This window comes from Callithrix jacchus, chromosome 10 (genome assembly GCF_049354715.1).
Source record: "Callithrix jacchus isolate 240 chromosome 10, calJac240_pri, whole genome shotgun sequence".
NCBI lineage: Eukaryota > Metazoa > Chordata > Mammalia > Primates > Cebidae > Callithrix > Callithrix jacchus.
The window spans coordinates 28,445,266-28,468,683 of record NC_133511.1 but is presented as its reverse complement, the minus strand read 5'-3'; the positions used below and the strand labels follow the sequence as shown (position 1 = coordinate 28,468,683).

The 23,418-nt window shown below is 48.3% G+C and overlaps 1 protein-coding gene across 2 annotated transcripts in view; it reads right to left on the bottom strand.

Annotated features, from left to right (window-relative positions):
* Positions 1-23,418, bottom strand: part of FLI1 (Fli-1 proto-oncogene, ETS transcription factor) — a 118,798-nt gene that overhangs the window by 43,410 nt on the left and 51,970 nt on the right. For both annotated transcript variants that reach the window (XM_035265058.3, XM_002754578.7), the window contains exons 2-3: positions 9,326-9,537; positions 217-371 (exon numbers count right to left, since the gene is read on the bottom strand). In XM_035265058.3, the coding sequence (XP_035120949.1) occupies positions 217-371; positions 9,326-9,456 (286 nt within the window). In that variant the 5' untranslated portion in view covers positions 9,457-9,537. The remainder of the gene's footprint in view (positions 1-216; positions 372-9,325; positions 9,538-23,418) is intronic.

Genomic DNA, 23,418 nt, shown 5'->3' with positions numbered 1-23,418 from the left:
CCAGGCTGCTGGTCTTAAACTCCCAACTGATTCACCCGCCTCTGCCTCCCAACATGCTGGTATTACAGGTGTGAGCTACCATGCCCAGGCGATGTACAGCTTTTTCCATTTTGCATTTTCACAGGGAACAGAGTGTGAGATAAAGGTTTAGATGCTGCCTGGTCCCCAGAGAGTGGGGAAGTGAATGCCGTCCAGGCAGCCTGGTTCTCGAAGTACCTGCGGGGACGATGACTCTCCTCTCGTTGGTGGTCATGTTGGGAGGAGGGGGGCCGTTCTTCTCATCCATATAGCTGTTGTAGTTCATGGGGTTGGACTCGCCTCCGCCCACCAGCTTGCTGCATTTGCTAACGCTGCAATCCACTGGAGACTCCCTAAAGCGAGAGGAGACAAAGCCCAGAGGTGGTCAGCACTGATGGGCAGCTCACCCTAGCCTCTGAATCATAAGCCCATGGCTCTGCTGATGACCATGGAGCCATTGCCCAGCCACACTTGTCATGGCGATGATGATGCCCTCTTTCTATCCTCCATGCTGCCATCAGAGTTTTCTTCAAATCCATGCCCAATCCTGTAATTACAGTACATAAAAACTTCTGGCAGTGCCTTAGTGCCCTCAGACCAAGGTCTGAGCTTCTTTGTGCGACATCCCAGCCCTCCCTGTCTGACTACAGCTTACGTTTTTAGCCTCACTGCCAGGCAACCTAGTCCATGCTCACAGACGCGCCTTCCGCCCAGTCCTGCAGCACTTGGTGCCCTGCCTTGGTTATTAGAACTTGTCACACTGTCTGATTCTTAGCTTGGCCTGTGCCCCCTGACTGCTGAGTTCTTGAGAGGATGGTCATCACTTTCTTTGTTTAACCTTAGTACTCTTACGTAGAAGGTGAGCAGCAAATGCTTTCTCAGTGAGTTATTTCTACTGCACATATCTAAGTTTGATGCGTTTCTCATACACTGTTGTATTCAAATTTCCCAGTAAGCCTCCAAGATAGGCACAGCAAGGGTTACCATCTCCTTTTCATGGTTAATGAAATTGAGACAGGGCTGTCTGGCTCATGGTCATACAACTAGACTGGTTTGCAGTGTTAAGCTTTACTATCAAGCACACATGCAAAAGAGCTGGTTGCTACTTGGAGAAGGAATGGAATCCAGGAACTTCCACCTGATGGAGAGGTGGTAGCCCTGTGACATTTTGCATCCTTGGCCCCAAGCTCACCTTGGAAGCAGTATGGACATGCACAGGGGAGAAAGCAGATCACCCAACTTAGCCTGGAACTACAGAGCTTGATCAGCACCTGGTATTTTGCAGCGCTGGTGATTGGGCAGCTGTCTGGAGGGGTGACATCCCACCCATGGCCATCTGTTGCCCTGAAGTGGGCTGGCAAACACACTCTGCCTGCCCCGCAGCCCAGCATCACGCACCTCTAGCATGCCTGGGGGAGGTGCCACCCTGCCATACTCAGTGCCTGCTGCTCAGCCACTCCAGCAGCAGGTCCAAGGACAGCGATGGGGAGGCCAAGGAGAAGCTGTAGCCACGGTTATACTGAGCAGGAAGCATCAGTTCTGGCAGCCTGGGAGACAGCCAGTTCTCTCAAGAGCTCCAAACCAGGCCTTCAGACCAAGGAGTTCAGATAAGGTTCAGATTACAGCCTTCCAATTCTAGGCCGCATAACCTCTCCGGACGTTCCAAAGGCCTGGCCACTGCCCTCCATCCTCTGCCGTGGGCAGGAACGGACCACAGCAAGGCCTTGAGGAGCAGGGCCATGCCAGATAGGGATCCACCTATCCCACAAGCAGGGACAGCAGTCACTAACTCAGGAGAAGGGAGATCAGCCCAGGCCTTCCTGAGACCCAGGCAGGGTGGGGAGGCCTGAGCACTTTCAATAAAGAAAATTAAATGAATTTGTTTCTTAATCTGAAAGGAAAAAAATATTGAAGATCACTTATCATAGCTGGGAGATAAATGCTCCACTGAGATATTAGAAGTCAGACGGTAATTTTTTCCTGATGTCTTACAGAGGAGAACATGGGCTGAAAATGAAAATAAGATGTATAACTCACACATGTTAGAATTTAAGGTTTTACTATTCGCCTACTGTTTTTCCAGGCATAGAACCAAGAACCAGCCGTCAGAGTTCCAGATTGCTGAAGGTTTAATGTCCCCATGGCAGTGGAGGGGAGGCAGTAGCACATCAGAGCTTTTCACCAGGGTTTGGCCCTTTGGCTTCTGCTGTGGAAGGTCCTGGCCTGAGATGAAGCAGTCCCAGTCAAACCCTGGTGCCTGCGTCTGAGCTGAGCTCTGGCTCGAGTGCGCTGGGTCCCCTCACCCACCCTGGGGCTAACTGCAGGCGCACACTCACACACATGCATGCACATGTGCACATGCACTCCAACACAGAACACAAGTGCACAATACGCCCATGTTCATGCACAAACTTCGATAGAGAACACATGTGCACACACATGCACATACTCCCATGCATGCACACACTTCAACACACATGCACAGACATGCACTGCACACATTTTAACACAGAACACACATACTTCACCCACATGGAAGCACACATTCCAACACAGAGAACATGCACACATATGCACAAACACTTCATCCACACACACATCCACACTTCAATACTTACACATATATGCATACACATTACCACACACACACACACACACATGCATGGTCTGGCAGCCTTTCCTGCATCCTTGTCGGTTGTGGAATAATTCAAGTGCTGCAGAAGTTTGAGGGATTAAGTTGGCCTGTGACCAAGTGAGCAAGGTTTCATTGGCGGGTGGCCTCTGTGGGAGAGGTGGGCGCCCTTGGAGGATGCCCAGAGGGAGAGGGCATGAGCAGGGGTCTTTTGGAAAGGAGAACGACAGCAGGAGGCAGGGGATGGTGGGACAGGAGGGCACACTCCACGGTTCCTCCCCTTTGTGGATGTTGGGGAGACAATTTTTGAAAAATTCTTTTCCACATCAACTGGGCCTCTGGAAATTTCTGAGTTAGAAACTGACCTCTTGCTGTGCAGAGAAGTCAGCACGTCAGGACTCATTGAAATGGAGTGAGGCTTTATGGTTATGTCCATGTATGGTAGGCACAGGTGGCAGGGCTAGTCCCAGGTGCCAGGGCTGGAGGAAAATAAATGTGAAAAGCCTAAAGAAACATTTTCCCAAATCTGCCTAACACATAACCTGGTAAGGAGAGGAGCCACGAGCACCTCGATGAGGGCAAAGTGGGCACAGAGGAGGAGGGGGCTGTCTTGCTGGGGTGGCCGTGGCCACTCATTCCCTGGGTGGAACCTCCTCACTTACTGACCCAGAGTTCTCCCAGTTCCACTTTCCTCCTCCTCTCTCCCACCTCCAGCCCTGTGCACACACTTGCTTCCCAGTTGGGCAGGTGATCGGTTTGGCCACCCACCTGCCGGGGTGTTTCTCCTCTGGAACAAGGCCCTATCCTTGGTCCCAGGCCTCTGCACTAGAACTTGCAGGCAGGTGTCTTTAGGGAGAAGCGCTGGCACCATCCTGGTTCCCCACACTTGCCCAGCTGGCCCTCCTCCCACTGCTCAGGGACAGAGAGAAAGAAGGAAAGCCGTACCTCGCCTGCTCGCCTGCCAGACCTCCCTCCATTCTTGCAGCTCCCAAGCACCGTGCCTCCGCCAGCCAGTGCAAGCCCTCCGTGCAGCCATGGGGCTCCACGGCTGCCACTCAGGGTGGGTACAGGTGAAGCCCAGCATAAAAGGCTGCTCTTTAATGAGGCAGCTGGAGCCTGTGAAGAGGGCTTGATGAAAACAAGAGGGAGGGGGAGCACGGGATGAGGTTTTGCCATTCAGCTTGCTTGCACTGCTGCTAATTTGTATTAAGACCTGCACTTACAGCTAGCATGGGGCTGGGGCCCACTGGCAGCTGATAGCACTGGGACAGGTGACAAGAGAGCCCGGGGCTGCCACAATAGAGCAGGGAGGTGGCGGTGGCCCCAAGGGGGTAGTAACTCAGCACATCTCCATCTCAGGGCAACAGAGGCCACAGCAAAGTGGCGGAGGGCAGGGTAGCCCTTGTCCTTCATTTCCACCACTGGACATAGCTCTTTACTCCTCGGGTTCTGTGTGTGTGTGTTCTGTGAACATTGCTGCTGATTTCCAAAAGAGCCTTGCAGTCTGTTAGGCAATGTAAAACAAGGCTGAAATCTTGGGTGTTTGGATGAAAGGAGATTTCAAAGGCTTCTCCCGAAGATGACCTCTTTGGGCTATACGAAGATCTCTACCTACCTGGTCAACTCAGAGCGACTGAACTTGGGTATATCATCAGACCCACACATCTGAGCCCAGCCTCACTGTCAAGATACCTGATGTTCACACAGCCAAACTGAGGCCTCCAGGGCTGCTTAAGTCACACGGTTGCATTAGGACCCATGGCGTGTGTCTCCTGAGTAGATGCACCTATGCAAAACTGAAGCAATCTGTATGGCCTTTAGGATGTCTTTGGGATCCATGCATAGAGGTGACTTTTTGTTCTTGAAAAGGAGATGTAATAGCTTAAAAGAAAATTCCAAGAAAAGAGAAAGCATCGCCCATGATAAAGCCATTGCCCTAATCCACTGGCTGCTTTCATCTCCATACAGTAGACTCTGCTAACTTTTCCAGGACCCTTTGTATGCCTCCCCATCCACTTAATGTGTGACAAGTCTCATACTGCAAGGTTCAGAACAAAGGAGTTTAGAAAGGGGCCTTCTAGCCACAGAGGCACAAATTCCAGGGAACATGGGCTGATCTTTCTCTGTGTGGAATGTGACTCTCGAGGTGTCCAGGGCATCTAGACCCTGGGGACCAGATCAGGGAGTGTCAGGACAGTTTAGCGCTGAACTCAGGTCCTGAACGCCAGGCTCACAAGGCAAGTCTTGCACTTCTCTCTATAAATTGATATTCTTTTCTTCATGGGATGTTTTCCCCAATCCCTGTGGTTGAGACAGGATGCAGCTGAGAGTTATTTGCAGACCACAGCTTGGATCAAGTTGCTGAAGTCTACATGCAACACAGAACCTATGGGCCATGCTGTCTGAAGGCAACACAGCCTAACAGAGTCAACCACAACAGAAAGATATGAAGAAAGCACAAACCTCCCACAACACGGGCAAGCCACACTGTCTCTGAGATCCTCAGACCTCAATCTCTGCACTTGACCCTTTGCCCCTGGGCCATAGGATTTGCTGCTGGAGTGAAAGGCAAGCGGGCATGGTAGCTTCAGGCGCACTGCACACCTCCTTCCCGCCAGAGACACAAATGCCAGTGGGTTTCCAGTGAGCCTGAAGATGTAACTCAGAAGGCTGCGCTGTCAAGGAACGCAGAACAAAATGCACTGTGAATCACAGAACAGTACAGAACACCGTGGCCCGGCACTGTCCAACAGAAGTAGAATGGGAACCACATGTGCCAGCCACATAATTTTAAATTTACTAGTAGTCAGATCTTTAAAAGAAAACAAAACAATAAAATGAATTTTAATACTATATTAAAATATACAGAGCCAAAAGGTAAATCAATAATCAATGAGATATTTTACACTTTCCCGTACTAAGTCTTCTAAACCCAGTATGTGGTTTGCATTCAGAGCACATCTCAATTTTGGACTAACCGTATTTGAAGTGCTTGGTACCAGCTATGGCTGGTGGCTGCTGCATTAAACAGCACAGGTCTAGCCCATGAGCCAAGCCATCTCAAACTGTATACCCTACCTTGGTTTTCTCATCTGAAGTTCAGAACGATTACAATATCCTCTCCTATCTTTTTGTGTTATGGAGAATTAGACCTCTGCAAATAATCAAATCATATGCAGGTAACAAACTGCCATTCTCAATAATACTCAGAGGATATGAGAAGCATGGTGTTCAGGATGAGAGATTTAAAGAGCCTGGCGTTGGTTTCATTCTGTCATTAGTTTTTGCATAATTAAATGATAGGGTCTGACATGGTTCCACCATAAGCGATGACATTTTTCTAAAACTCCTTGCTTCCTGCTAGCCACTAGTCCAGCTTACACGTGAGTCTTTAGAAAATATTTGTGGGGTGCTGGCGGTAGCTGTGCCTAAGCTGCTTGGCTCTGAGAGTCCACAGGATTGTCTGTGCTTGCGCAGGGTGGGTGAGAAGATGTCAGTCTTTCTGAACCTACTTTGTCACCTGCTGATGATTTGGGTCAAGACAAGCAACTCAAAAGCAGAGGCTGCTGCTCTGTGCAACCAAAGTCAGGGAAATAACCTGTCTGTTCACTGGAGTATTCGCACAGCCCTCTCTACTGGAGCCAGGTATGAGCTGGCAAGTGGGTTCCAAAGATCAGTTTCCTCGGGGGACCTTCTTTGCCCAGGATCAGTATCCTGGAGTGCTTGAGGAGTCTCTGGGTGCAGGGGAGGGAGCAGTGAGCTGCATGCCTCCTTCCCACCAGAGACACACATACCTGTGGGTCTCCAGTGAGCGTGAAGATGGAACTCAGAAGCGCATGCATCAATGCAGGCTCAGCACTGGAGGGGTTGAGTCAGCATACCTGGGTCTCTGTCCTGATCTTAAACAAGCACCTTCCCCTTTGAGTCTGCTCAGCCATGTTTTCATCCAGTTATTTATTTGATGACAATTTACTGAGCACCTATCGTGTCAGGCCCTGCTCGCATATCAGTGAAGGAGGTGATAAGAACTAAGATGCTCTAAGCAGGGTAAAGATGAGGAGGTGCTGGTTTTGATCAGGTGGCCAGGGGAGGCCTCTGAAAAGGTGATGTTCAGGTAGAGAAACCTGAAACTCGTGAGGGAAAGAGTCATATGACTAGATGGAGTAGGAATGTTCTAGAAGGAAGGAGCCCAGGGGAAGAGATTCTGAGGCAGGAAGGGGATACCTGTGGGTCTAGGAGCAGCAGCTAGAGTCTCATGAGGCTGGCAGGGAGGGAAGAAGTGGGATGGAGGGGGCAGTAGAGAGGATAGCGGAGGGATGGTGGGGCCACACTAAGGGTTTTGCGTTTTGTCATAGGCCACTGAAGTGGTTTGAGCAAGAGGGCTACAAATGAGGAAAGCATGGCTCTGGCTGCTTGCCGTCCAGAGAACAGACTCCAGGAAGGCAGGCAGGGGGAGAGCAGCATGCCCTGCAGAAGCCTGGGGGAGGTGCTGCTAGCTTGGACCTGGCAGATGCAGTGGGGGTAAGGAGTGAGCGGATTCATGTTACAATAGACTACAGCATCTCCAACAGTGGGATCTGGATCTTCAACAAGCATTGAGAGCTCCTTGGGGAAGGGCCCATTTGGAAGGCATCTTAGAATAGGCCTCCTTACTGGGTGGGCATTGGCAGAAATGAGACAGTGGTATGACAGTATGACACACAGGCAGAGAGGGAGCAGAAAGGTGCATCATGGATGGCAAGTGGGATGGAACCAAAAGCCTGGGAGTAGGCTCCAGCTTTGCTTCCTCTAAATCCTTAGACAAAGCACTCCCCTGCTGAAAGCCCCACTTGCCTTCCTGTGTAACAATGAAGTTACAATAACCACCTCATAGGACAGTGGTGGGGAACAAGTGATACAATAAAATGGGACAATGTTCAACACACCATGTCCTATGGCTGTGAGGAGGAGCTCCAGTGCCATCAGCATTACCTCTAGAGAGAGACGCATTGAGGGGCTGCAGGCTCAGAACCTCTGAGCCTTCCTGAAATCCTAGGATCTGAAAAGGTGGCTGGGATCCCAGTCGCTGATTTTGGTTAGTGGGGTTGAAATATGGTAGGGCTGGGAATTCCCACAGGCAGGTCTGAGGCCACGGGCTGCTCTGGAGGAGGTCTCCCTCCCAACCATGCTCATTCCCTTCTCTCTCTTCCATCCAGACTGGTTTCCTCGGTGACTTCATCCTCTTCCACAGTTCCTTAGAGGTCATGCCCAAACCTAAATTCCAGTCCTGAAAGATTATCTGAGCTTCAGTTCCCAAAGCCTAGTAGACATTTTTATCTGGATGTTCTACCGATTGCTCACGAGGAATCTCAAGGAGAACATTGACATCCCACCCTAAAGCATTTCCTGTCCCACCTTTCTATGGCTGCTCCCACAGCACCATCCTTTAAAATGCTCAGGCTTCGGTTGCCTTTGAATCTTTCCTGTCATGTACCCTCTTCATTCAACTTTATTCACCTAAGCCCTGTCAATCATCTTTTCACTATCTCCCTTATGTATCTGTCCTTTTCAGATACATAATCATTACCATCACGTGGTTCAGAATTTCATTATTTTCTACGGGATATTTTACTAACTTCTTCACTTGTCTTTCTGACTCTCCCATCCTACCCCCTGTGTATAATGATTGTCAGCTCGCTAGTCTTAAGTCACTGCTCTGATGAGGTTAAGTGTCACGTCTGTGCCCACAGTCAACCTCTGGCTGTGGAATAAACGGCACGTGTTTTCAGCTTGCCATTCAGGCCCTCTCTTCTTTTTTATTTTCATCTCCTTGTGCCTTTGGCCCAGTAGATTACCTGATATTTTGTGAATGAGACTGATGTTCTCTTTCTTTCAAGTCTGTTCACAAGGATGACTTTCCTAATCATCTCAGGCACCATCCCGGCTCCTTGCCCTGCAGCATCAGAGTAATGCTAGAGTAAGGAGCCATGAGGAAGTCAATATCCCAGTCCTGCTTTAGAAAGAAGGAAGCTGGTGCTCTGAAGCTTTTCGATGACTTGCCAAAGGGGCGGAGGCAGGACTTGAAATCCAGGCTGCCTGTCCACCGTCCTCTTCCATGACCCTGTGAGTTTCTCTCCCTGGACCCTCCTGTTTCCATTTCTACAAGCAAAGCCTAAACCCACCCAGCACTGTACCTCCTTCACACACACCTTCTAGGTGCCTGCCCGCTCCCGGACACGGTGCGCCCACACAGGTGTCTACCTTCCTCATCACTTCTCCACTAAAGAATGGTTCAGTCACCTTTGCTCTGCTGAGACCTGCCCAGAGAGGTTAAGTATCTTCAACAGGGAAGAGTAGCTTATTGCTAAGCTGTCCCCAAGAGGACTGGATCCAGGCCTGGGATTAACAAGAAATAAGTGTGCCACGAGTGTCTGCATAGGCTCTTGGGGCCTGACTCTCACCTGGCCTCTGAGGGCTGCACGGGCCCCAGAGAGCCAGGTGTGCTTCCTGGCCCTACTCCACCCATCTTCAGCTCTGCGGCCCTCTCTGATTCAGCTCTCTACCGACTGGCACAGACTTCTTGGCCCAGCTCCAGAGCCCCATCTGCTGCAAAAACCCTAAGAGCCAGAAGCCACTTGCTGCAGATCTGGTGACTTTGCGCCTTCGCCCAGTCCTGCACAGGCCTGGCGAGCTTACCTGGATCCATTCATGTGGTCATACTCCCGCTTGACGTTGACCCTCACTGGCTGGTTGATCCACTCCTGCTGTGGTGGGAGGGGGTTGATCTTGTGGGGCTGCCCGTAGTCAGGACTCCCCGAGGCAGTCATGTCGGCCTTGGGGAGATGGGCCGCCGCGCCGTACGCCGAGTCAAAAAGGGACTGGTCGTCGCTCACCACCGACAGAGCCTCCTGCAAGGCCAGAGAAGAGACAGAAAGCCTATGGTCACCCTTCACCCAAGCAAGTGGCACTCTTGCTTTGAGCTGGCAGGGTCCCAGGGCTGCCCAGGACAGCTTGTCTAGAAGTTCCTATTCGACTCACACTCCAGGGGGCAGGTTTGCCCTCATGCAAACCTGATGGGTGTTTGCAGGTTACCTGGGTGAGGAGGGACTTTGGGCCGTAGAGAGGGGATGGAGGGCTCGTGAGAGTGGGTTCATTTATTGGTTGTGTAGGCTGGGACCCCCCAAAAGGAGGGTGGGGATAGGGAGGCCAAGAATAGTGGTGACAATGCATGAAATGTAGTATTGTAGTGGTTTGAATGTTAGATTCTTCCATAAACAGAAATGCCTCTTATGAGCTGAGTGAAGTCATCAGCGATGAGGGGGAGATGAGATCCAGCATTTATCTTCCAGGCGAGGCCAGTGAGATCCACCCAGAGGGGTTAGGTGTTCTGCTCAAGGTCACACAGGGAAGGGTGGAGCCCAGGACTGTGGCCAGGCCAATTTCAGTTTCCTTATTTGTAACAGGAATAAAAATAGCTTTAGCACAGGGTCAATAGGTGGATTAAGTGAGAAGATCTGTTCTGGGGGTCTAGCCTGAAAGAAATTCTCAGCAGTTTGCTGAGGGCTCTCCAGGAGGTGCTGGTGTGTTCTATAGAGCTCAGTGTTGATGGTTCAGCCAGCCAAATGATGAAGGAGGAATCTCAGAAATGTGAAGTGCCAGCCAGGGCAAGATCCTCTGAAAGAGGTTGTTGGGTCCTCCCACTCATTATCCCATCACTGACTTGGGTGTGACTTTGGGAGATCATGGATTAAGAAAGGAACCCTTGTCCAGGCATGGTGGCTCATGCCTATGATCCCAGCATTTTGGGAGGCTGAGGTGGGAGAATCTCTTGAGTGTAAGAGTTCTAGACCAGCCTCGGCAATGTGGCTTTTTCTACCAAAAAAAAAAAAAAAATATATATATATATATATATATTAGCTAGTCCTGGTGACATGTGCCCAACTACTTGGGAGGCTGAGGTGGGAGGATCACTTGAGCCCAGGAAGTTGAGGTTGCAATGAGCTGTGATCATGCCACTGCATTCAACCTGGGCGACTAGTCTCAAAACAACTATACCACTACCTTGCACCTTTTGAGATCTGTTACCAATCAGAACATGAGGATAAGAGCCTCCCATTATTTCAGGTCACATGGAATCACAGGATCCGAGGTCAGGGACCAGGGCACAGTGTTCACTATGGTCACATGATTACACAAAGCAAGCCTTCAGAGAAGATGGTAGTCATCTATAATTGATCTATAATCTATATAATCTATAATTATAATTAATAGGTGTGATAATACATGCAAAGTACCTAGAACAGTCTCTGTCACCTAGTAAGCCATGCTCAGAACATGTTAGGTATCATGATTATTAGCATTCAAACAAAGATTCTCTTAGGCCACCTATTAGGGGCTGCCATTGTCCCCACAAAAGTCATATGCTGAAGGCCTTACCCGCAGTCCTCAGAATGTGAGTGTATTCAGAGATAGGACCTCTAAAGAGGTAAGTTAAAATGAGACTGATAGGGTGGGCTCTGATCCAGTATGACTGGTGCTCTTATAAGGAGAGGGAACTTGGACAGACAGAGAGTCCCCAGGGAATGTGTGCACAGAGGGACCACAATGTGAGAACACAGCAGTCATCGGCAAGCCAAGGAGAGAGGCCTCCGAGGAAAACTAACTCTGCTGGCACCCTGATCTCGGACTTGCATCTTCCAAGGGTCATCTTTGTCCCTCCTTTTGTTTAAGCCACGCAGCCCTGGTATGTTGTTATGAAACCCTAGCAAACAGATACACCACCTTTACTTGAAAAAGTAGTGACAGGTGAACAGCACTTGTTAAAGCAGGGATTTTTCTACCTTCCTTGAGTAATTCCCATTTCCGAATTGAATGTCTTCTTCAGAATGAATGCCCTTTACATGCCTGTAGAATTACAACCTGTTCTATGGGCTGTCTCTTCTCTTCTAGGGACATTCTCCATCCCAGCAAACAGACGGCCATACTTAAAAAAGGGAGGCTTTTCTGAGGCTGTTTTTAGCTGGGATCAGGGAAAAAACAATACTGGAATCTAGATCAGCTTCTGCACCAGAAGGCTTTGGATGGTGTAAGTGCATCCAGAGATGTGTTCAAAGCAGAGCTGCCCACATAATATTAAAACACTTACATCCCCCAGCTGAGGGCATCTCCCTTCATTTAGACCTCAGATCTGCTGGGATCCTTCTTCATTTTCCACCAGAGGCCCTTGCATCATGCTCAGAAAAAAGCTATGCTTGTCAGAACCATTTGTTTCTTGGTTACCATATCTGCTTTTAATTTCAGTTAGAGATCAGCTCTGGCTTCGTATCCTAAATTTTGAATTGTTACCTGGGCACAAGGAATTATGGTTCTGAGCTGAAAAGGGTGACATTGCAACCTTTCAGACAGCTGTCCCTGACTCCATGAAATTCCTTAAGTTCCACACTGGAAGGAGTGTTTCATACCACCTATGACACCTAAGTGTCTTTTGGTAATAACGGTGAAGAACATGGACTAGAGTCCTGCTACAAAAAGAGATTACATTTCAGGGATCAGGTATCATTTTCTGCTGTAGAGAATGGCTTTCATTCTTAGTTTATCATTCATGAACCTTGCAGTTTCCAGTAAAATATTTTCTTTCCCTTCCCTCTTCTAGGTTGGGGGAGAAGCTGATGGAATAGCAGAGGCACAGAAGCCCGGGAGGCAGGACTGGGCGCAGTGATGCTCCAGAGACGGGCAGAAAGTTCCTCCCAACATTATCCCAAAGAGGGTGAGACAGGCAACAGTGAACACAGGATTGTCCTATCCAAGGGGACATGCAGATGGCAAAATCGAGACTCACAGAAAAGAGGTAGGAACAGAGAACACAGACAAAGCCGGCAGTTCTGGAGGCGGACCTGGGAGAGACTGAGGAAGTGAATAGTACACGGCTAGAGAAATCAAGTGATGGGATAGACTGTAGGTGCAGAAAGGGTACAAAACCAGTTTGAACTCATTCTGGAATAGAAGTTGTTCTTAAAAATGTAGTCTACAGCCAAGGAAACTCCAATCAAGTGGCCATGTTGCAGGAGAGTGTCCTGGTTCACTGGGAATGCCTCACACTTCTGTCCAGTCGGTATTTCTCTCTGAGACTCTTCCCTCCTTGACGACTCACTGACATGCTCTTCCCTCATTCAGTACACGTCGCACACTCCCTGGCTGGATCCAGCTCCCTGGCAAGTTGTGAATACCACTGTCATCCTGCCACAATCTGCTCAAAAACCTCAGAGAGCTCCCTAGACGTGGACCACAGCGAATCTCTTCTAAGCCCCTTGTCTTTCAAGGGTCATGTTTGTCCCACCTGCCACCCTTACATTGCACAATTTCCTTCTGCTGTAACTTCTGTCCAATTCTAACTATTCTCACCATTCCACTAGACAAACGCTACTCAGGTCTGCTTCTGTGTCTTAATTTTGTTGGTTCTTTTCCTGCAAGTAACCTTTCTTTACCCTTTCATTTTGACACACAATTATCTTCCCCATTGTGTAAGGTAAATGAGATCTTCCCGAGAGCTTCCTGTCTCCATGAAACCTTTCTGATGATGGCCTCAGGCTCGTTTGAGCTGTTAACAGCTGGTGACAATATCGCTTTGGGTATGCACACATGTGCATGCACGCGCACACACACACACACACACCCCTTCTGTTTGCAATCATCGATAGACAAAAAGCTTTTTTTCCTATTACAATGTAGAGAAAAAAAGTGATAGATCATGAAGGCTGGGAAGAGAGAGAAGATAAAGGAGAAGAGTTCCCCATTTGGACTGTATTTGAAAAGCCAATATGGGCAAGGGAAGGGAGGTGAGGGCCACTAAGCAGAATAAAAGATTTGGGGAGATAAGGCCCCAAACAAGCTGATCTGAGACCCAAGTGAAAAAGCAGAGTTGGGAAGGAGAGCATTCTTGCGGCATCTGCAAATAAATGGCACCCCCTTTTGCAGTTCAAGGTTGAGAGCTTTGGGAGCACCCCAAGATCGTGCCCTTGACAAGTACACTGTCGCTTTTTTTTTGAGACGGAGTTTTGCTCTTGTTACCCAGGCTGGAGTGCAATGGCGCGATCTCGGCTCACCGTGACCTCCGCCTCCTGGGTTCAGGCAATTCTACTGCCTCAGCCTCCTGAGTAGCTGGGATTACAGGCATGCGCCACCATGCCCAGCTAATTTTTTGTATTTTTAGTAGAGATGGGGTTTCACCATGTTGACCAGGATGGTCTCGCTCTTGACCTCGTGATCCACCCTCCTCGGCCTCCCAAAGTGCTGGGATTACGGGCTTGAGCCACCGCGCCCGGTCCCCTGTCATTTTTATGATGGCACTGGCAGTGGAGAGCCTTCTCCAAACTGCTTCGGGGAGACCAGAGTAGGGATGGAGAAGGCAAACAGGAGGAATGGCTCTGGGCAACTTGATGTGGGTGCTGCTGTCTGCAGGTGAGGAGCTGCTGAGTTGGCAGAAATTTCACTTACTTGCAACTTTTTACACGAGGGGCTGTTGCTATTTCATGTGTGACTTGTAAAGCTTTTTACTTAAACTCTTAAAACTTTTTAAAGTTTAAACTTAAATCTGTTCCCTGTTCTTAAAACTCTTTACAGAAATGAGCACATTGCTAGCTTTCAAGAATTTTCCATCGATAAATCATCAATAAGTATTTAACTGAGGCGATAGACTGAATGTAGAAAGAACACCAGCATGCAATTCACCAGCCATCCTCAGAGAAATGGCATTCCTTCTGTTTCTAATGACTTTGCTTTTCCTATTGTTGCTGATGATTTTATTCAAGGGAAGAGAAGTTATTATTTAAAAGACTCGTGGTGTCCATGGGGCTTTATGCCTTATGGGGCTTTGTAAAATTGACTTCCAAGTGAGAAAGACAGGAAGCGTGGGCTCCTAGCCCTGTGTGAGACTCAGCTCTGGGGTTCCGTCTTGACCCAACAATTGTCACCATGAAAGGAGTCCCCGGGCTGGCTTAGTCGTTGGCTTCTGAGAAGCACTTTCCTTTGCATTAATGCTGGAAAGGCTGGGTCTGTGCATCTGGAGGCTCTGACACCTCAGCCACTGAGTCCTAGATCCAGAGAGTGGCATAGGGTCCCTTGCTCCAGGCAGGGAAGTGTCCCAGCACATTTGTACTCAATGATGCCCCTTTACCAGAGAGCTCTGGCAAGGGGAGCAGGTTGGGGTGGTAGCGTGAGTTCTGAGCTACAGCAGATCACTCACGTTTGCCAGTAGAAACGTTTCCTTCCCACGGCCCCCTCCTGGTCTTGGATCCAGTGAGGGGGATGCCACCAATAATGCACTTGTCTCAGTAGGACGCATTTCCTCCTCCAATATGGGCAAGGTGCCTTTAGCACATGACAAAGTACACCCTCTGTCATCATTACAGAAAACAGGTGAAAGTCGTAATCATCACAGCACTTAAGAAGTACAAAACACCGCTTAGGAGTAACCTAATTTAATCCTCCTGGCAATTCGATGAGGGACGTCCTCTATTTTTTTAGATGAGAAAACGGATATTCAAAAAAGTGAAATAACCTGCTCAGTCGCACAGAAAGTGAGTGTGATGTAGGATACAAATTGAGGTCTACAGCCTAAGCACGGAACCACTACGCTTTACAGGTTCTTTCTTGTGAATTTTCTGCCCTCTCAATTAGACCGTACGCTCTTTGAGGGTAACTCAGGTGTTTATTGTAACTTAGAGCATAATCTTGAGTCAGAGAAATTTGAGTTTCTATCCAACTTCGTCCACTGCTCATTAGGCATCTGGTACAAGTGCTGTGAACCTCATTTCCTCATCTGTAGGTTGGGGATAATATCAGTACCTAACCCGGTAAATCTGGAAAAAGACAAAATGAGATAATATAAGTAAAGTACCTGAATCAAGTACCTAAAGTTCTTGGAAAAAAGTAAATATTTAAAAATGTGGCCAGGCGTGGTGGGTCATGCCTGTAATCCCAGCACTTTGGGAGGCTGAGGCCAGGAATTCGAGACCAGCCTGGCCAATATGGTGAAACCCTGTTTCTACTAAAAATACAAAACTTGCCGGGCATGGTGGCTTACGCCTCTAATCCCAGCACTTTGGGAGGCTCAGGTGGGCAGATCACGAGGTCAGGAGTTCGAGACCAGCCTGACCAACATGGTGAAACCCCATCTCTACCAAAAACACAAAAATTAGCCTGGCATGGTGGCATGCACCTGTAGTCCCAGCTACTTGAGAGGCTGAGGCAGGAGACTCACTTGAACCTGGGAGGCAGAGTGAGCCAAGATTGTGCCACTGCACTCCAGCCTGGGTGACAGAATAAGACTCTGTCTAAAAAAAAAAAAAAAAAACTACAAAACTTAGTCAGGTGTGATGGTGGGCGCCTGTAATCTCAGCTACCTGGCAGGCTGAGGCAGTAATCCCAGCACTTTGGGAGGCTGACGTGGGTGGATTGCTTGAGCCCAGGCTCTCAATACCAGCCTGGGTAACATGGTGTAACTCTGTCTCTATATAAAACAAACAAATGAATAAACAAACAAACAAAAAAACATGGTGTGGTAGTGTGTCTGTGGTCCTAGCTACTTGGAAAACTGAGGTGGGAGGATTACCTGAGCCCAGGAGGTGGAGGCTGCAGTGAGCCACGATCGCACCAACCAGCCTGGGCAACAGAGTGAGACACTATCTCAAAAAAAAAAAAAAAAAAAAAAGGTTAAAAAAAATTTAGTAAAGGCCAATGCCGAGAAATGGCGTGAGAACCATTGGGTTGGAGATGGGTCGAGAGGGAGTTCAGATAAAGCCAGAGCAATACCTACTTCTCCATATGTTGATTGCTTAAAAGATTAGTTGCCTAAATTTCAAAATGAGTAGATTTAGTGATGATAGAGTCGGAAATGCGAATCCCCTGGGCTCCTGGAGAACAGAGCTGATTTCACTAATCTGCGTGTCCACTCTTCCTTTAAAACTGTGGGTGTTGTTCCATTGCAGGCTCAGCCCTCTCACTGTCTCTGGCTTCTGAGTCCAGGCCTCTAGGTGGCATAGATAAGGCTCTGTTACATAGCCTGAATGGTCCTGTGAATGAGGGGAGGGGCATCTGTTGCCAGATAATGAAAATTGTAGGTGGCTAGCACCTGTTTATAGTGTTGCTCATACACACATACTCAGTGAATATCAGAAGAATGTCATGTGTGCAGCTGTGCATTTGTGAATTTTTAAACTTCACTTATTTTGGAATTTGTCACATATATATGCCTATATGCATCTTTTCTTTTTATACTTATAAATGTGTCTTCCAACATTTGTTTTCCTTAGATTAAGTCAAATGTTGCTTTTCATGGACACATCAGCTGAGTGACGGGGATGTGGTCAGAGCCGGCAGCACGATGGCCTGGCTGATATGATGAGCAAACACTTGCATCTCCAAATAGCCCAGCTAAGGCTGAGATGGAAAAGCCTCCAGAAGGGCAAGGAAAGATGAAAAGGGTGGCTTGAGGATGTCCTCATTTCATTCGGAAAGACACAAGAGAAATTTCTGCCATTGTCCTATGTGCGGGAAGGAACAAACATTTCACAGTTAAGAGTCTAGTGGAGTTAGAGGAGGCAAAATGGCAGACGTGGACACGAGTGGGAGACCCTTTCCCTCTGTTCTTCCTTACATGTAGGCTGAGTTTTATTTCTAACACAGGAATGACCCAAGATATGAGGCCTGAGAAGCACCAGACCTTTTCGTTCCTTTCCCTCGTCCTGCCCTGAATCACTTAAGGACTGTTTTCTGGGGCTGACCGGCTTGGCTGGAGGTGGCTGGTGAAAGGAATGTCAAAAGCAGCCGGACCAAGTTCCCTGCGGCTGCACTGCTCAGTGGGTCCATTCAGCCGCTCCCAGTCCAGGGCTCTGGAACGCTAATCTCTGGCATATCCGTTACCCAGGGTCACCACAGGGAGCACACTAGCTCTGGCTTTTTATTACATTCTTTGCATAATGACATGAAGTCCCTTCTCTTGCCAGCCGGAGAGAATACGAAATGCAGACAAGACACTTGGGTGCGAAGCCCTCTGTGTTCTCTGCCTTTGGAACCCAGCAGGCTCTGCAGCAGTGGGGGTAGTCAGCCTGGGTTGGGGTCACTCCAAGTGTCATCTGAAGTGCCAAGAGCAGGTGGCCACTGATAGCAAGGAGAGAGAAGCAAAAGCTTGCTTCTCTCTCCTCCCTAGTTACCAGCCATGTGCCCACTTTTGGCTCCTTATTTCCACTGCATAGAGGGCAGCAAGGGAAAAGGGAAGAGGAGATAAAGTTTGTGGAAAGTGGTAAGGAAGAAGGTGGGAACCATTAGTCAGTCACCAAACATTAACTGAAAACTCCTTTGCACGGACCATTTCCTCAAAATGGCCATCAGGATATTTCTGAAATTTGCCTCCCTCTTCCCATCAAAAGGCAGAGCTTATTTTCTTCCCTCTTGAACCCAGATGGAACTTTCTGACTGCCTCAAGAAATGGCCTTGCATGACTTCCGAGACAAAGTGGTAAAGGCGTTATGACTTCCACCTGCTTCTTGTTCTGTCTTGGGCCTCTAGTCCGTGGAAATGGCCACCATGCTATGAGGAAGCTCAAATTAGCCCAAGCAGAGAAACTGCATGGAGAGGCCCACAGGAGAGGAACCAAGGCCACAGCCAACCACAGCAACAAACTCCAGACTTGAGAGTGAGGAGCCTTCAGTGAAGGATAACAAAACTCACAGGCATAATAGTTGGTTTATGCTGCTACGTTTCAGGGTAATTTCTTATGTAGCCATAGTAACTGGAAGCTCTCTGAGCATTTCACTCAGTAAGAGAGAATCCATTTTCAAAGGCTGTAGAGGGGACTGTCTGTGTATCCTTTCACTATGGTTATTGACACTGGCTGGCAGAAATCAGCACCATGACTGACCGGATGGGGAAGCGGAGGTGCAAAGCATAACCTTTCCAGGTTCACAGAGTGAGGGGGAATCGATCTCAGCATTAAGGTCTAAGTCCTCTGATAGGCACGTAGTGAAATTATCTCCAAACAGCAACAATAAAATAAACAACAGACAAAAACCAAACAAGGACCACTTTTTTAAACGAGAAAGATCAAATAGAACATGTATTATCTGATGACATGAAGTTTCCAAGGAATTTTACTATCACCACCTCATTTAAATTTTAAACTCCACACTGCTGGTTTGACTGCAAAGCTGTCAAGCTCTGCCTGAAACCATTTCCAGTTTACCATCTCCAATCCTAGCCTCAGAATGCCTGGCTGACTTTTCTTTTCTTTTCTTTTTTGATGGAGTTTCACTCTTGTTGCCCAAGCTGGAGTGCAATGGCGTCATCTCAGCTTGCTGCAACCTCCACCTCCTGGGTTCAAGAGATTCTCCTGCCTCAGCCTCTCAAATAGCTGGGATTACAAGGCATGTGCCACTACGCCCAGCTGTTCTTTGTATTTTCAGTAGAGGCAAAGTTTCACCATGTTGGTCAGGCTGGTCTGGAACTCCTCACCTTTGGTGATTCACCTGCCTCAACCTCCCAAACTGCTGGGATTACAGGCGTGAGCTGCCGTGCCTGGCCCCCGGCTGACTTTTCAAGGAATCTTGTTGAATATTATCTCCCTTCCCAAGTGCCTTTCCCCTTTCTCATCACTGAAATCTCCACTTCCTGGGGAGGGGGCTTAACAGGGGATGACCTAGAGAAAGAATTCCTAGAAGACGCAATTGGAATTATTTGCAGACAGGAGTACTTTTTTTAATGGCATTTTACAAATGAAGTGTATGAGCCAGAGTGGGCTCAGAGAGGAGGATCTCTGCGTCCTCCCAGGACTCTGTGCCCTGTAACAGAATGTAGAGCCGTGGCCTTCTGTACACCACGGACCTCCCATTCGGTGCTGCTCCAGGTCTCCCATGGTATTTACCTTTGCCTGTTGACTGAGTGTTCATAGTCACTTTTTTTTTTTTTCTTTACCATAACCACATTTAAAGGGCATCTCTAAAGATCAAAGTTAAGTTCTCCTCCCATAGAGAATGCTTTTACTGCTGAAAAGCAAAAAGTGCTGAATATGGAAACTCACAGGATGGGAGATAGAAGGTTCATCTGAACCCCACGAAGAGAAACTCACATCTTACAGTGTGTTTTACTTTCTGTTTTCTTACAGTGCATCTGCCCACTGTCCAGCAGCTTTTTCTAGACGGCAGTGGGAACCACAAAAGGGTCAGTGATGCTCTACTGGGCATAATTCTTCACACTGGACCCTCTGGGACCAAGCTCCTTTCAGAGAATAAAGTAGGGGTGGCGTGACCATTAAGGTAGGTCCCATGGTGTCAAAGGGACAGGCAAAGCCAGGCTGAGATGTTGAGACTTACTACAGTTAGGCAGCTTAGGTGTTCTGCTCTGTAAGATGGAGCCAGCATTCTCCTGCCCAGCCTGATGGGTGGGAAGGATTAAATATAGGCCTTACTGGAACAAAGGCGGGATGAGAAAAACGGAAGCACCAACCAACACGACAAAACCCAGACACCGTGGGAGCACCCGCAGGAAGGGCTGCTTCTGTGAAGGCCACCGAGATGCGCCCACTGCACAAGTGCTGACCCACATACTTTTCCCTGGGGAAAATCTATTCTGCCAGATGTCACTGGAGTGGCTGTACCAGTCCTAAAAAATACATAATACCGCAACACAGCCACACAGGTGGATAATGTCCTGCTGCTCTGAGATTTGTCATTTCCCTCCTCTGCTCTTGGACAAAGAAAGGACAGGTGATGGGCACTGTGGCTGCTCCAGAACCCTGCTCTGAGACAAGGGGCTGCTGCCCTGCACCCCATGTCATATGGATTGTCATGATGTGAATGTTGTCCCTGACCTGGAGAATGCCACCTGAGGATGGGTGAGGATCTGGACCACACTGGGAGCAGCCTTTTCCTGCAGAGGAGCCCTGGCCATCTGGGCTGCAGAAGGGGTCAAAAGGCAGCAAACCATCGCACTGCTGTCTTCCCTTCATCGGCAGCTGCTTTAAATCTGTTCTAACAAAAGGCACTGGCCACCAGCTGGGTCAATGTGGAGCTTTATTCTTTGGGCAAGTTACTTAATGTCCTAGTTCCTGGAGATTTTTAACCAACCTCTACTGAAGGTTTCATTCTCTCTGAAGATAATAAATGGTCAGACTTCCCTGACCACAGAGAGCTGAAGGCTTGGAAGAAGAGCCTCTGTGGGGAGTGCTTCCTCACAGGGTGAATTTCACCCACTGCAGGGATGAAAGAGCAGCCTGGGAGCCAGGATGGAGTTCCGGAGCTTTCCTATTGCTTCAGAAAGATGCTTCTGAGAATGTCCCTTGAGGTCTGGTCTTTATGGGTCTGACCTGGCAGTTAGACCAAGAGGATCTCAGTCTGGGACTGCAGGGCAAGAGAGGACTCTGCGTGATGAAGAAAAGGTGGGAGTCAGAACATTCCAATCCTAAAGGATGAGCTCCCACAAGGGAAAAAGAGGCTCGTCCCCCAGGGGTGGAGGTGGCAGGTTCTGCAATTTTTCTAAGCTTTGGGGAGAGGAAGGAGTGTGGATGGTGTGTGCCCTTGGGTGTCTCTTTGATTCCTGGGGTCATGGGAACTTTTCCATTATTTTTGTCAAAGACAAATTCTAGCGTTATAGGCAACCTGAAGAGAAGAACCTCATCAATCTGGTTCCTTGTTTTCATCCTCAGCTGCTTGCACACTTCCTGGCACCTAAGAGGTGTGCAATGAATTATTTTAATAAATAAGAACCTCGCACATGATGGGAAATGCAGACCCTCCTTCCCTGCCCACACCTCAACCAGCCAGACTTCTCCTTCTATCTTTGTGCTTTGAGCAATTTTGATAAAGCCTTCCTCCCCAGGCTTGTCCATTTTTTTTTCTTTAAAACCAGCCACACCCAGTGACTGTTCCTTGTTCAGATTTAAACATGAAGCCACTTTCCCCAAACAACCTGTTGAGGTCCTATTCCTAGAAGCTATGATCTTATCCAACAATTTCTCACGTGGCAACCAGGGGCCTCAGAATCACAGGAAGCCCACGATGAAACATGCGCATGGGGGGACCTTCACTCCCTTTCAGCAACACCCAGGGAACCGCCTGGCAGGAGGATGAAGGCAAATCCAGCCTAGCAAAGCAAGGACGTCCTGCCTCATGCACACAAGCTGGGATGCACCTGGGCCCATTGTGTAGCTGATAGCAGCCAGAAAGAATGCCACTTCAACTCGACGCACAGACGAGGCATACATCCATTTTATTTTCTTTCCTCTCGGGGCATGGGGACCGGGGAGCCCCTGAATCCCTTTTCCAGCTCTTAATGGCTGCTTCTTTTCTGTGATTCACAGCTAAGGAGACATGCTTGGTGAGCTCATGCCCATCAAGCTAGGAAGCAGTTCCTGAGGGTGCAGTATTTCCAACTAGCACATCTGGGTGAACTGTTCTGTCCAAGGTGTTTAGTTCTTTTGTGGCCCGGGGCATATGGTTACCATATTGTTGCAGCGACATGCGGCAGAAACCTTGTGGATAGGAGTGATGAAGGGAGGTAGGGTCTGGAGAGGTCCATTTTCTGGGAGGGCTTGGTGGCCAGGGCTGTCTCCACCCAATTCCCATGCTCTATTTCATTCTGCTCCTCCTTTCCTTTCATGCTCTCTGTTCATTTTCCCTCTGTCATCTTCACTTGCTCTGCCCCATGCTCCCATGCCGTCTCTTTCTTGCTCAGCCTCCTGCATTTTAATGTCCCATTTCAAATAGTGTTTCTTCTTGTTATGTAAGACTCCCCCTCCTCTTTCTCACCTGCACTCCTAGCCTTTAAAGACATATTTAATGTACAGTTAATGTACGTATGCAGCATCACCTGCATAGAATTTCCTCCCCGTCTTCTCTGCCTAATCAGATCTCATTCATTCACCAGAGTGTTGAACACCTCCAATTCTTCCTTCTCCGGGAAGTCTCCCTGCTCACTCCAGCCCAGCAGAAGAACCTCCATTCTGCTGAAGTCGGTTTTATGTTCCACCTCCACCACCAATTTAGCACTTTATCTTAGACTGCCTTGTCAGATTGCTTTTATATTTATTTGACACTTGCCTTCCATTGTGGTTTTTTCATAGGTTTATGTTCTATCTCTCCTAGAATGTAAATCCCCCAGGATAAGGTTCTTTGTGCTTTTCTGTAGATATGATTGCCACTTACTAGCTGAGTGAATTGGTCCCTTCATCCATAAAATGGGCACAATGACAGCACCCACAGGGTTTTGTTATGAAGACTGAGAAGGTTAACATGTCAAGGCTCTCCGCTCTGCTGGTTTGTGAGAGGCACAGTCCTGTCATCTTTGACATATTACCCACAGAGCCAGACTGAGGATCTGAATTCTGCATCTACCACTTCCTGGTCCTGTGACCTTGGACAAGCCGTTTAATCTCTTCGTGACTCCGGTTCCTTTTTGGTAAAATAGCTATAATAATAATAATGTTCTAACTCCTGCCTATCACGTAGTAATCCCTCCCTAAATGTAATCATCTTAAAATTCACAAATTGTAGTACAGAAAAGGCACTTTATCTCTCTGGGCTTGTTTCTTTATCTATAACATGAAAGAACTGAGCTAGATGATCCATAAGATCCCTTCCAGGGCTTCAACCCTAAAATCTATTAGTGGAGTGATTCTACAGTCCCTTTGCACAGAACAGTTCCACTTCATGCTGTCGTTCCAGGAAATGCTTACTAGTGCCTCCTTTCACTCACAATTATCCCAGTGTGGATGATGTGTTATATGGCCACCCTGTCTATGA